General features: G+C 46.6%; 1 protein-coding gene across 1 annotated transcript in view; it reads right to left on the bottom strand.

The window, feature by feature from the left end:
• Nucleotides 1-6,414: 6,414 nt before the first annotated feature.
• The window catches only part of LOC147123464 (uncharacterized), a 65,521-nt gene continuing 57,825 nt past the window's right edge, over nucleotides 6,415-14,110 (bottom strand). The window contains exon 3 of the mRNA XM_085966140.1: nucleotides 6,415-6,447. Within this exon, the coding sequence (XP_085822266.1) occupies nucleotides 6,415-6,447 (33 nt within the window). The remainder of the gene's footprint in view (nucleotides 6,448-14,110) is intronic.

Here is a 14,110-nt window from a genome sequence, read left to right as displayed (position 1 = left end):
CGGGATCTGTGGCTTCCGACTCCACCTCACCTGTCCCTACAGGTAGTGAGTCTCCGCCCCCATTCCCTACCTCCCCCAAGCTTGAGTCGAGGGTGGGATCGTCGTCCTCTGACTCTTCCTCCTCCGTGATTGGGTCTAAAGCGAGGTTGAGCTGTTCGGGCTCTCTCCTGCCTAAATCCCATTCAAAAGATGAGACCTCCCACTCCAATGGGATGGCCTCTCCCTTCACGCAGGCTACTGTTCCAGCCTGTGTGGTCTATGACTCTGTTACAGGCTGAGGATATTTGTTCTCAGACCTGGTCCCCTTTGATGGCCCTTGTGCACCCGGTTTAAACAGTTTACACTGGTTGATGTGAAACCACCTTTTCCGTTGGGACACCTCTACTGTACGAGTGGCGCAGACCGGCGGATTTTTCACCGATTCCGGTTCTTCCTCCTGGTCTACGGTTCTCTCGCCAGCGCATAGGGTTAGACCCAAGAATTTTACTTCTCGCCGGCCATCCCGCGCCTTCGTAGGGGTTTTCTCAACACTTTCTATCCCCTCCACACTCGTACCCTCTCCCCAGAGACAATGATTTCTCAGGTCCACATGGATCCCGTGGGCTACCAAGAAATCAGACCCCAGGACTCCCGTTCCACCTCCCACCTCCCACTTCATCAGGATACACTTCCACGTGGTGCGGAGTGGTCCTAAACGAATGGAGAGGGGAAGGGATTGTGCACCAGCCTGTTCTTCGCCCGTGAAGCCCAACAGACGATATGGGACCCCGGTGGACAGAGGCGAGGTGATGGGGTTATCTGCGTGGATTACGGTGCATGATGCACCCGTGTCCAACAGATAGGTTTCCTTCACCTCCCCTACCTCCATCTCTACGAGGGGTCGTCTCCATGCGTCATAGTGGAGCGGACACAGGTAGACGGGCTGTGCCGACTCTAGTCATTTGGGTACAGCGATCGGAGCTTCGGGAGCACCAATGCCGGTGGTGACAGCTATTTTCCCGTGCGAGGTCATCAGAGACCGCATTGTCTGTATGATTGACTCGATCGCAGCGGGATCCACAACCGCACCACCCCCTTTGGTTGGGGCGGGGGCCACGGTCGGGTTCTGGACTGGTGTTGGGGCAGCGGTCTGCACTTGTGCTTGTGCTGGTGCTGGGTAAACGATCGGACCGCGGGCGACTTGGGCTTGGGCTCGATCTTGGGCTGCGGCGAACGCTCTCTCTCTCTTATCCTTCCATGGATTCCTACAGTCCTTGCGCCAATGACCCTCCTTCCCACACCCGTAACAACTGCTGTTGGCTTGGGGAGGGCGATTTCCCTCCTGACGCCATTCCCTTTTAGCAGAGGCTGCGGGCCTCACCTTATGCACCTTTCCTTTTACAACAGGCGTTTTCTTGCCCTTGTTGTTTCTATAACTGATCGTGAGCCGGTCTAATACTAGATCCTCCGTGGAGCGGGCGTTAGTGGGGTCAAACCATGCTTTGGCCTGCTCCCTTACTACTGGCAAGCAACCTGCTACCAGGCATCGAAGCCAATGAGCTCTCTGTTCACCATCCAGCCCGGGCAGCTGCGCCGATACACTGGCCACAACCTGTCGGCGAAAACCCGTGGGGGTTCCCCCTCTAGCTGCACTGTCTTTTCTAAATGGAGGAACGGAGTTCCGTCCCCCTCTCCCATGATCTCCAGAATCTCATCCCGTAGCAACTCATAGTCCCTGTGCCCTCTCTTGCTCTCGTCAGGGAGACACTGGAGGAGCGAACTGTCCAGGGAGAACAGCAGCATTTTAGACTGTTCAACCCCGTCGCAGTCATTGACTGCTGCGGTCTGCTCCACGTCCCTGAAACGCATGGAGGGATCTCCTGACTCGGAGAGTTTTGGGATGTGACTTATCATTTCTCTTAGCTGTCGTGCGCTATGGGGCATTACGATTTGACTCTCAAGGGGTCCGTCATCGCCATTCGCTTCATTTGGACCGAGCCTCCGGTGTCTCGTAGGACACATCGGCGCCGGCCCTGACTCTACTATCTGGGGTTGCTCTACCTCAGAACTCTCTTCCTCTACCGTCTCCGTCTCCTTTCCCGGAGTCCAAGACTCATCATAAGCAGGAGGCGCAGAGGGTTCGGGAGTTGGTACCCCAACTGCCTCTTGTGGGATCGGTCTTTTGGATTCCTTGGCTAGCAATAGCTGACTCGCTGGTGGATTTATGAGACACACCAACCCGTTTGCCTTGGCTAGGGCCGTTCTCAGGTCCTCTTGCTCCCGGCGGCAAGCGCTGTGGTCGGTGCTCTCAGATCTATCCTCCATGGCCATCTTATATGCTGCCCTGGCTCCCAGAAGTTTTTCCTCTTGGGCCTCTATTTGCTTAGCTAGACGGAAACACCTCTCTCTCATTCTACCTTCACTGGCCTTGGCTTCAATGACCTGACATTTTAAATATTCTACCCGGGTCTCGTGGCAGCGAATTATGGAGTGGCGTTCCTGATTCAGCGCGTTAAGCGCTTCAATCAGTTGCTGCCCTCCCGCAACCTTCTCCTCTACGTCTTTAAGCAAACCGTTGATCTGGGCTGTCTGTGCTGCAACGACCTGGTCCAAAAGCTGGACTTGCTTCTTGTAGCACATCAGCCAGACCGCCTTCTCTACAGATTTCTTATGCTCTTTACCCGCTGTCCACTTGATGGCTGCGTCTAGCGGGCGCCTATCTCTCAACAGGTCAGATATCCACTGCTTTGTGAGGTTAACTTTTTCAAAAACATAATCGGCTATTCTTTCGTCCATCACATCTCGTTTATTCAGACCTTGATCTAACACACTACTTTCCTGCTGCCAAGGTCCTGCCGCGGTCGCCATTTCTGTAGGGGGTTTCTCTTGCTCGTTCTGGTCTCCTGCCAGGTTTCGTGCAATAATTACCCTTGAGTGGTTCGACCCACTCCCCCTACGGTTCTAGACCTTGGACTTAGATGCAGAGAACAGTAGTGCAGAGAAAGAACACAATAGACCAGGTTGAATAGCACGAAATGGATGCTTTTATTTTTAAACAGTTTGAAGCATTACAATATACATGTCATAGGCACAGATTAAAGTTACTACAATCATACACAAATTTATGAACTTAACTCTATGGAAATGGGGAACACACGGCACATCGTAAAAGGGGAAACACATTACGAATACCCTTAACTCCCTCCCCTATACCTAAACTAAGTTTCGACCTGGGGAACTTGGGATCATGCTCATCACTCTCGAAATCGCGAAAAAGGGGGTTCGCAGCCTTTTGGCACCGCTTTCCGTCGTCACGTGGATTTGGAAGCTTCTGGCGCAGTCGATATTTTCTCTCCCTCGAGGCGGTGGGGTAGACACAGCCTCGATGAGCGCTCGTCAAGGTTGAGATCCACTATTTGGGTTCATGGAGCAGACTTAGATGCAGGCTGCTGAAGAAGTGCATGCACATGGGAGAATCTTTTGGCCTGGATCGTCGGTCCTCCAGAGGGTTTCTTCTCCGTCGGCCTGGGTCGTCGATGATCTCCCGACCTCAGTACCCGGGCCACCCTCGTCATCTTCTTGTCGTGGCCGAGCCTTGTTTGGCTGAACACCGACCACGTTGTCTTTTCACCGAAACCGTCCGTCTTTAAAAAGACGAAAACGTTTTCATCGATTCTGCATCTGCCGAAGTGGAAGAGGCGCCGATCCTGGCACCGTCCGTCCTTCGTTCGTTCCTTGTAGGAGAAGTCCTTGAAGAAAAGTCAAGTCTGAAGTCGTCCAAGAAGAAGAAGCAGCCGCCGTCCAGTCAAGTGAAGTTTTGATGGACTGTCAATCCATAGTTATACTCTTTTGGGACAGTCTTATCTCCCGCCAAATCATAGTCCTGTCTTTGTATTAATTTTGGCGGGCAGAAATCTCTGCAGGGGCGCTTTGTCTTGTAACGGAGCCGGTGATAACTTAAACTGGCCTTCCTGGCCGATAATGTCTTTTAATGTCTTTTTCATTGTCACCTCGGCTCGGTTCGCATATTGATCGGTCCGGAGATTTTCCTTGATGGCTGCTAAACGGTTTTTCCTTTGTACAATAAATGGGTATAAGTGTTTTTGCATTGTCCGCCCATATCTTGATGGGCCCCATCCTGTACTTAGAACCCATTGAATATGTATGCTGTTTCTCTGAGTCTCAGTTCCCAGATACTGGCTTTCGCGGGCTTACTGTCTTCAATCCACAAGCCTGTCTGGCTTGCAGTAACAGAAATAAAATGGTTCAGAAACTGATCACGGGGCCTGGCGGCCATTTTGTATGCCCTTTTATCAAAGGTTTTTCTGTGCAAGCTTACTTTGGTCAATAAACAGTCTTATTTCATCCAGTTTTCTTGCGTGATTTTTGCGGAAAATTTCGAATCTTACAATTACCAAATGATTAGATCAATGGAAAATACTTAATTTCCTTTGGATGTGGCCTCAGTTAATTCATCATTTCCTTAATTACAAGTAATGCATAAATAGTGTTAGGTTTTTGTTACCAGGGGAAGCAGCCATCATTATCCTCTAAGGGAAAAAACTGAACACAGTTCATTTCTTCCTCCGTGGTTGATAGGACCTTTGCTCATCCCATTTGCTGCACTTCTGCTTTCACCCCTTCCCTCACTCCCAGAACTATGATAGGGTTCCACTTGTCCTCACCTTCCACCTCACCAGCCTCCACATTCAATGGATCATCCTCCACCATTTCCGTCACCTCCAGCATGATGCCACCACCAAACACATCTTCCCCTCCCCGCCGCTTTCAGCATTCCAAAGGGACTATTCCCTCCGTGACATGCTGGTTCACTCTTCAATCAACCCCAACACCTCCTCCCCTTCCCATGGCATCTTCCCAAGCAATCGCAAAGAGATGTCATCAGGTCCTGGAGATTTATCCATCTTAAGTCCCATTACTTTATCCATTACAATTTTCTTTATTATATTAAATCCACTAAGTTCTTCCCCTTGACTTATTTTTAGGTTCCCTTTCCTCCAATGTAAAAACAGATACAAAGTAATAATTTAAACATGTCTACCATTTCCTTATTGTCTATTATAGTCCCACCTGCATCTGTCTTTAATAAGGCCACATTCCCCTTTGCCACTCTCTTTCTGTTAATACATTTGTACAAACCTTTGCTGTTAGATTTGATATCCCTTACAAGTTTCATTTCATATTCCATTTTGCACCACTGACTACATTCTTTGTATTCCTTTGTTGTTTTCTATAACTCTCCCAGTCTGCTGGCCTTCCACATTTGCAGGCACTGGGCAGAGCAATCACACCTCATTCCAATGGCACTAACGAGAGGCCCAAACCATTTTCATAGTGAGGCCTTATTTAAATTTGTTTGCCGAACTGCAAATACTCAACCACGCTGACAGGCATCTTCCTGATCATGGTGTAGGAAAATCAACAGCTCATCCGTGGATCTGAGCTGGAAGTTAAACGTTGAAGGGGGCAGGAGTGATAATCCCGAAGGGGGTGGGGGCACTGAGTGGCCGGTGGGAAGGCTGTTATGGGCCAGGAGGAGCATTCATGCAATGTTACCAAGGATTTGGCCCTACGTCTGGTATCACTGGGCGGAGTGTGTGCAGTGCTGGGGTACTGATTTTGATATTTTAGTAAGTCTACTCCTGTTTTGAGTGGGATTGCTGCCCATCCATTTTGAGGTCTGCTCGAAAATTGAGGCAGCCAGTGGCCAGTAGGGTTTCATAAAAAATGTCATTTTCCTGCCACACTATTTTTTCTGCGTGAATGATACGGTAGGCACATGAAATTCGTTCCCCATGACACTTAATAAAAGCAGACTTAGCATGAAAATTTCAATCACTATTAAATTTAATTATTACCATTTCATGTACTATATATGCAGAATAAATAATTTCATAATGCCTTTTTTAATGGAAAGTGAAATTGGGAGAGGGTAATAACAGCCGACTGATCCAATATCATCTATTGTCAAAAGTTAAAATGACCCCCGATTGTGTGATTGTGTCGGATCGCCATAGAATAGTCAAACATTATATCAGACTGGTCCAAACTATCAAAACTCCTGAATCAGCAAAGATGACATTAAAAATACATCCACATTGTTGTCGGCAGGGATTTAGTGACCTTCTAATCTTCCGTCTACTGTCTGCCTGAAACTCCAGGGAGCTGAATGTGATTCAGAATTCCAAGGTATCACACTAGATCAGTTTGAATGTCTTTTGTTCAGTTCAACCTTGGATTTGGATAAATTGGCTTGAATCGTATTTCAGCAGGAAGATTGCTGATCACTAATGGCATTTTACATGGTTTTGATCAGTGATTCCCCCAGGCCAGTGTAATCAGGCTGACTGGAACCTTGAGTAATAGCAATTGCTTAAAATATATTTGACCTGTACAGTTTCACTTCCCTTATGTTTATCTTGCAGTGAATTTCTCAAAGAACCCTTTCTGCAAAACACAAGAAAAAAAGACTCAGTATTCCTTTTGAAAATAATTGAAATTTCTGGGGTGCTTATTCATAGGTGACAAGTACTAAATTTGGAGTTTAGATTTTTTTTCACTGTCGATAGGTAATTTTTTGTCAGCCTATCACCTAAGTGTTCATATTTGCCATGGTTACCTGGCTGATAATAGCAACTGACCTTCCTGGGGTTCTGGTACACAATCTGCATCAAAATTTTATAACAAATGGATCAGTGATAGTGAAAATTGTATTGATGTAGAAGGGGGATGGAAGATTTTAATTTTATAACAAACATGGTTGAGTTCATATGCTGCAATGTTATCCAATCGAAGTAAAAACTGTAACACAATCAAAAACTTTGATGCTATTCTTGCAGCTTGCAAAGTCATCTGAATCACAGGATTGTGTGGCAAACTGCCGAAGTCAACTGTTATTATTTAAAATTATACCCAATCTCCATACTTGAGTTTTTTTTTCCAGTTTACCGACTTTGCCGTTCAGAGTTTATGAGCCCGAAATTCCTGGGGTGGGGGAGGGCATAACTCAGGTGGATCGCCCATGGTGAGGGGCAGGAATTTGGAGCGGATCCCAGATCCGATGAATCTCTGCCCAATTTGCCCTCCGTCAGAACTGCCGATGGGAGGCGGGTGAGAGTTCTGTCTGCCCACCCCCCTCCCCACACACATTCTGGCAGCAGTTTTGGGTTGTGTGTGGGGCGCTCCCAGGCTAGCCTGGGAATTCCACCTGGTTCACCAACCACTAGCCCAGCAGAGTTCTGTACTGGACTGTGATATAAAATTTGGATGCAGATTGTGTACCAGAACCCCAGGAAAGTCAGGGTTATGGGGAACGGGGGGGGAAAGTGGAATTGAGGCCAAGATCAGATCAGCCATGATCTTATTGAATGGCGGAGCAGGCTCGAGGGGCCAAATGGCCTACACCTGCACCTATTTCTTATGTTCTTATGTTCTAATGGACCTTAGGAAGATTCCATGCCTGCCTGAAAGAAAAATCCAAGAGGGGAAATTAAATTAGGTCATTGAAAAAAAATTCTAGACCTTTTGTTATCTTTGGTCCTTCTTGGGCATCAGTATCCCTGTGTTGGAGCGGCAGGGTGCTGCTCCAAGCACCACTGGCACAGCAGGCACCTCTGTTGTATTTTTACAGCTGCGGGATGTGTCTCCGACTATGTAAATGACCCCATCCTGGTGATTTGGGATAGGATCCACTGCAGCAGAAGGCTGGCTGTCCTGCTCTGCTGCACTTCCGATAGTGAAGCAGGAACCTTGGAATTTCAGTCCCGCCCGGCTTTCATGCTATGAACATGCTTTGCTGGTAGATCTTAAAGGAGGAGAGGGAAGTAGAGAAGTGGAGGTGTTTAGACGGCTGAAGTCATGGCCATCAATGGTGGGTGGTGGAGGGGATGCACAATCTTTGCCCCAGCATTGGAGCCGTGTCTTTAGCTGCCTTGACCCCACACTCTGGAATTCCCACCCTAACCCATCCGCCACCCTTTCCTCCTTTAAGACTCTCCTTAAAGCCATTTGGCTTCTATTGGTAAGTAAAATCACAGGATCGAGCTGCTGCAACATCTTGTGACAAATACCCTTGAGAACTGGAAATTCGCTGTCATTATCACTGACATTTTAACAAACATCTGATGGCATTTAGCCATCTGACCATTCCCAGAAGAAAGCGAAAGCACCCAAACTGCAGCTTATGCAATCTGTGTAACTATAAACTGGTAGTCCAGCTCACAGAACAGAAGGCTATGTAATCCAACACTGAGGAACTTGACTTGTTCCAGTGATTTGCGGTTCAAGAGCTAACCAGTGATGGCTCTATTAGAGGCAGCTAATAGGGACATCAAATGATCCTTTACAATGGGTGTTCATAATGCTATTTTTCATCCAAGTATGTATTCAGCTTATTAAAAAAAAGATTTGTTTTGCAGAATTCTAGCCAACTCCACATATAACAATCTGGGGAATAGTTGATTTATATTTAAACAGCTATTATTTAAGCTAATTATATATCCTAGAAATTTGATCGTCGCCACGCCTGTTTTACAGGCGAAAACAGTACGACAGGCAAGAAGTGTACCGCCCGCCATATTGGATCGGGCTCTTCTGTAGGCGCCCAGGGCATGCACTGGAGGTATTGAAAAGCCGCATTAAAAAATATTTAAATATCGCTGCAGAATCCTTTTGTAAAATTCTGCTGCCTGGCGCCTCACTCGCCTCATGATAAACTCACCCGGCAACCCTTGGCGCTAACAGGTAGGAAAAACCTTTCAGCAGCACTATTTAAAGGGCCATCCACTCCATACAGGTTAGCTTGCTGATTTGTCCTTTTAGAATGCTGGTTAACTTCTGGCCATTTTCTTTGTTGCCTATTTTCAGTTTTACTGTAGTCATGGGTGGTCTGATAGGTCTACCTTTGAGGCTGGAGAACAACAGGGCACAGCAAGGAAGACTGGCGAGAGCAGAAACACTTGAGAGAAGAGGGAGGAGGCCCCTGCGCAGGAGGCCATACCTGGAGGCTTCAGGGAGCAGTTTTCCTTCCTTGACTTCATTGAGACGCAATGTGTCAGTCGCCTTCACTTCACCAAGGAGGCTATCACCTGCTACAGCCAAAACTAGAGCATCGAACCAGGGCTCGAGCAGCACCTGTGGCTGTGCCCTCAAGTTCTGGATTCCTCCACCAGAGAAAATAGTTTCTCTGTATCTACCCTATCAAATCCTTTTATCATTTTAAATGCCTCGATTAGATCACCCCTCAATCTTCTATACTCAAGAGAATACAAGCTGTATTTATAACTTAGCCCTTTCAGTACGGGTATCATTTTGGTGAATCTAAAACAATCTAATTAAGTTTCGAAGCTCCTTAACAGAAATCCATGGCAAGCTTTTGAGATAATCAGGCAGATTGTCAGCTGACGATGTGGATCGGCCACCAGTCAGCAACTGGACGATTCTCATTTTCATTCATTTCAATGCAAATGAAAATCAAGTGGTTTCTAGAACGGGCAGTTTTTCGCCCGGACGGTAAGTTGAAGATGTCCCCCAATGTCACCAGCAAAGAAAGTAATACATCTTTGTACGGCTGAAAATGGATGAAAGAAAACATTTGCATTTATACCTTGCCTTTTACACCCTCAAGATGTCCTAAAGTAAGCCACAGACAATGAATTACTCTTGATTTTTATCACTGTTTTTACATAGGCAAATGGGCACCCAATTTGTGCACAGTAAAGTCTCACAAAAGCAAATTTCACCAGTTGATCTGTTTTAGTTGATGGATAAATGTAGGCCAAGACATTGAAAGAATTCAAATGGTGCTATGGAATCTAATTCATCCACCAGAACAGGCAGCCAAGACTTCAGTTTAACATCTCATGTGAAAGACAACGGCCGGAATTTTCTGTACCTGGGCGGGTCAGGTGCGGGCGGTCACTGTGGCGGGTCGTGACCCTGCTCTTCACCCCATGCCACTCCTGAGATTGACTTTCCGTTAATGGGGCCTATTAAGGCCGTCCTGCGCATTACCTGGCCCAATTAAATGGTGCAGGTCTGATGACGTCAGCGATGACACGTTTTCAGCTGGGATATTTATGTAGGTGCAGCCACGGTATGCCAGTAGTGGAGGGAGTGAATGATTAAGGTGGTGGATGGGGTGGCAATCAAGCGGGCTGCTTTGTCCTGGATGGTGTCGAGCTTCTTGAGTGTTGTTGGAACTGCACTCATCCAGGCAAGTGGAGAGTATTCCATCACACTCCTTACTTGTGCCTTGTAGATGGTGGAAAGGCTTTAGGGAGTCAGGAGGTGAGACACTTGCTGCAGAATACCTAGCTTCTGACCTGCTCTTGTTGCCACAGTATTTATGTGACTGGTCCAGTTAAGTTTCTGTAATGTGACATTTTAGTACATTGGGGTTCTGTGTCTGAATTAGGTACATGTTTAGCTGGTGCTTGCTGAGCCCTTTTTGTACTGATTGCCCAATCATCCATTTTACTAGACAACAGATCAACTAGCTGATTTCAATAAATTTTTATTCGTGACAACCTTATTGATTCTTCCATTCATCCATAATGAATGCTCAGACTGAGCCACTTTAGAATTCCAGTTTCTATATCACAACACTTATTTTACATAATCTTGTGTTAGTAATGTGTTCCCTGGATGACAGCCACATTCAGGTGTTTAATGGTTTGCTGGATTCTGAAGGAACTACTTACATCAGTCATTGATTGATTCACATTGTTATTGCAGTTGGATTGTGAAAGACAACAAATGTCTTCAAGCTCGAAACCAGAACTCTATTTGTTGGTTAATTGGCACTTTATAGGAGAATTTAAGGCAATGCTGAACACTGTTTTGCTTCAACGTAAATCCTCATAATAGTTATGAATTTAAATTTGCACATCAATTTTTTCCCAAGGGCCTACAAATCCTTTGACTTATTCCTAGACCGACTGGGGGGTAAAATTCAATTTCACTGGGGGTATAAAATAGGCGGTAGCGGATCGTCCGATTTTTCTTTCTACAGATTTGCCCACTTGTCTGCTGTAATTTTGGTGGAAAAGTCGCGGAAATTCCTGGAAAAAAACGCTATTTCCCAAGTTTTCCATGGCTCCTCCTATGAAGTTACGGTGGAGGAGTGAGAGAAGTCCTGCAGAAATTCACCCAAAATATCTTTAATGTAAAAAATTTCCCAAGGCATTTCACAGAAAAATGGAGAGATTAGGTGGGACCACTAGAAGCTAGGTAGAAGCGATAGGTTTTGAGAAGGTTTTTAAGGGTGGAGAGAAGAATGGAGTGATGGAGGGACTTAGGGGAGGACCCAGGTGGCTAAAGGCTCCACCACGAATTGTGGATCAGATGAACAAAAGGCTGGAGTCAGAGAAATGGAGAAATTGATGTGGGGACCTATAGATTTGGAGGAGACGAATATTGGGAAGACCAAAGCCATTGCCTTGGCCCACACCATCGACTTCCCTGCCATTGTCTCAAGTTCAACCAGATCTTTTGCATCCTATTTAACCATAAGCTAACCTTCCAACCCCATACACTCTCCATTACAAAGACCGTCAACTTCCATTTCAGTAGCTGCTGCTGAAATCCTCACCTCCATACTTGACTATGTTCTCCTGGATGACATTCCATCCACCACCCTCATTAGCTTGTCTAAAATTCTGCTACCATATTCTATCTCACACCGACCCACTCGCCCATCATTACTGTCCTTGCTGACCAACATTGGCTCCTGGTTGCTCAATGCCTCAAATTTAAAATTGTAATCTTTAAGTTTAAATTTTTTTACAGCCTCGACTCTCCCAATCTCTGTAATTTCCTCAAGCCCTACAACTAACCTCTCCAACTCTCTGTTTCTCTAACTCCAGCCTCTTTTGTATCACCCTCCCTTCTCCCCACCATTGGGCACTGTGCCTTCAGCTAACTCAGCCCCATTCTCTAGACTTTCCTCCCGAAACCCCTCTCCACCTCCACTGCCCTTTCCTGCATAAGACCCTCCTTAAACTCTATTTCTTTGACCAAACTTTTGGTCACCCCTCCTAATATCTCTTTTTTGGCTCAGGGTCCATCTTTTGGTTTCTCGTCTGTGAAACATCTAGGGTGGGGTGAAGCCATGGAGAAATTAAAATACAAGGACAAGGAATTTAATTTGATGCATTTGGGGATGGGCAACAAATGTAGGTCAATGAGCAGTGGTGTGACAGGCGCTCTGTCTACTGCCTTGGGCAAGTCCCCAGAAATCTTGGGGCAACATAAAGGGGTGGAGGCCCAACACTCTACTCCTTTTTTTCTGTGCTATTGCAACATGGGAATAAACATTTCTTAAGTGCTAATCAGAGGGAAATCAGTCTTCAATTTTGCATTCTTGATTTGGTGCATTCTACTGTTGCAATCTACTGTTTTAAGCAGAACATTTTCAGAAATACAAGGTAAAAAAGCAAACACTTCTCCCTTCTACCAAATTTTCACCTGGCTGTGTTTATCTGCTTGTGACACACCGGGGTCAATAATGATTCTCCCATTGCTAGTAAAGCTTGCCATGATGCTGTGAGTTTGATCTTTTACTGGAAATATTTTTACACCAGCTGCGGTAGATCAGAAAGTGGAAATTGGGTTGGCTGAAAATGTTGGCACTCATTTCCTGTGGATAAAACTGCAAACAATAAATATGGGCTGGATTTTCCTCCACTATCCCATGTGAAATCGAGCATGATAGCAGCGTGTGTTGAGAGAAAATTGGGCGGGGAGGCCTACCGCCGTGTTCCCACCCTGACCTCTTGCTCCCCCCTCATAAGAACATAGGAACAGGAGTAGGCCATTTAGCCGCTCGAGCCTGTTCCGCCATTCAATGAGATCATGGCTGATCTGCGACCTAACTCCATATACCCACCTTTGGCCCATATCCCTTAATAGCTTTGGTTAACAAAAATCTATCAATCTATCAATCTGTGTAATCTCTCCTCGTAACTTAAACCTTGAAGCCCGGGTATCATTTTGGTAAACCTGCGCTGCACTCCCTCCAAGACCAATATATCCTTCCTAAGGTGTGGTGCCCAGAACTGCTCACAGTACTCCAGGTGTGGTCTAACCAGGGTTTTGTATAGCTGCAGCATAACTTCTACCCCCTTGTATTCCAGTCCTCTAGACATAAAGGCCAGCATTCCATTAGCCTTTTTGATTATTTTCTGTACCTGTTCATAACATTTTAATGATCTATATACTTGGACCCCCGAGTCTCTTTGGATCTCCACTGTTTTTAGCCTTTCACCATTTAGAAAGTACCCTGTTCTATCATTTTTAAGTTCAAAGTGGATGACCTCACATTCACCTACATTGAAATCCATTTGCCTACATTGAAATCCATTTGCCACAGTTTTGCCAATTCACTTAATCTATCGATAGCCCTTTGTAATTTTATGCTTTCATCTACACTGCCTACAGTGCCGCCTATCTTTGTGTCATCAGCAAATTTGGATATGTGGCTTTCTATGCCATCATCTAAGTCATTAATAAATACTGTGAACAGTTGAGGCCCCACCACACCTCCAGAAAGGTTGGCTGCTTCCCCGTCCCTACCTGCCACTTGTAGATGCCGGTAGGGAGGCAGGGCCTAGCAAACTTCTGGGTTTCCCGATTGCCTCCTCTGTCTCTGCCAACTGCAGTGATCGCCAGGACAAGGGTAGCGGCAGTCCTTGGGGTATTGGCTGTAAATCCCCTAAGTAGCAGAATGCAGGGAGAGTGTCATGTAGTGGCCTCCACTCCCTCTATATGGGCCCTAAACACCTAGGGCTAAAAATTGAGTGGCACCCTGGAAAGATTAGCGCCCCCGCAATGGAAATTGAGTGCCCCGCGTCACTCTTGGAGCACTGCGAGGGAATATCACGACACTACGTGCTGCAGTATTGCAGGCCTTCCTCCCCTTCTTAAAGGGGAGGGGCCTTGCGCAGTGCGACCCGGGGCTCAGCTGGGCCCCCAGGGATCGGGAGTGCTGGCAAAAGAGCCCGGCACTCAAGAGAAGTGCCGAGCTCTTGGAGCGCAGCCGGCACTCCGTGAGGGGGGGGCAGTTCAGGAGGCCGGGGACGGGAGCGCAGGCAGGTGGCCAGCAACAAAAATA

This window comes from Somniosus microcephalus, chromosome 2 (genome assembly GCF_052327205.1).
Source record: "Somniosus microcephalus isolate GS21.2 chromosome 2, FLI_Smic_1.0, whole genome shotgun sequence".
NCBI classification, from domain to species: Eukaryota; Metazoa; Chordata; class Chondrichthyes; order Squaliformes; family Somniosidae; genus Somniosus; species Somniosus microcephalus.
Note: the sequence above shows the minus strand (reverse complement) of the source record. Positions and strands in the feature narration are given on the sequence as shown.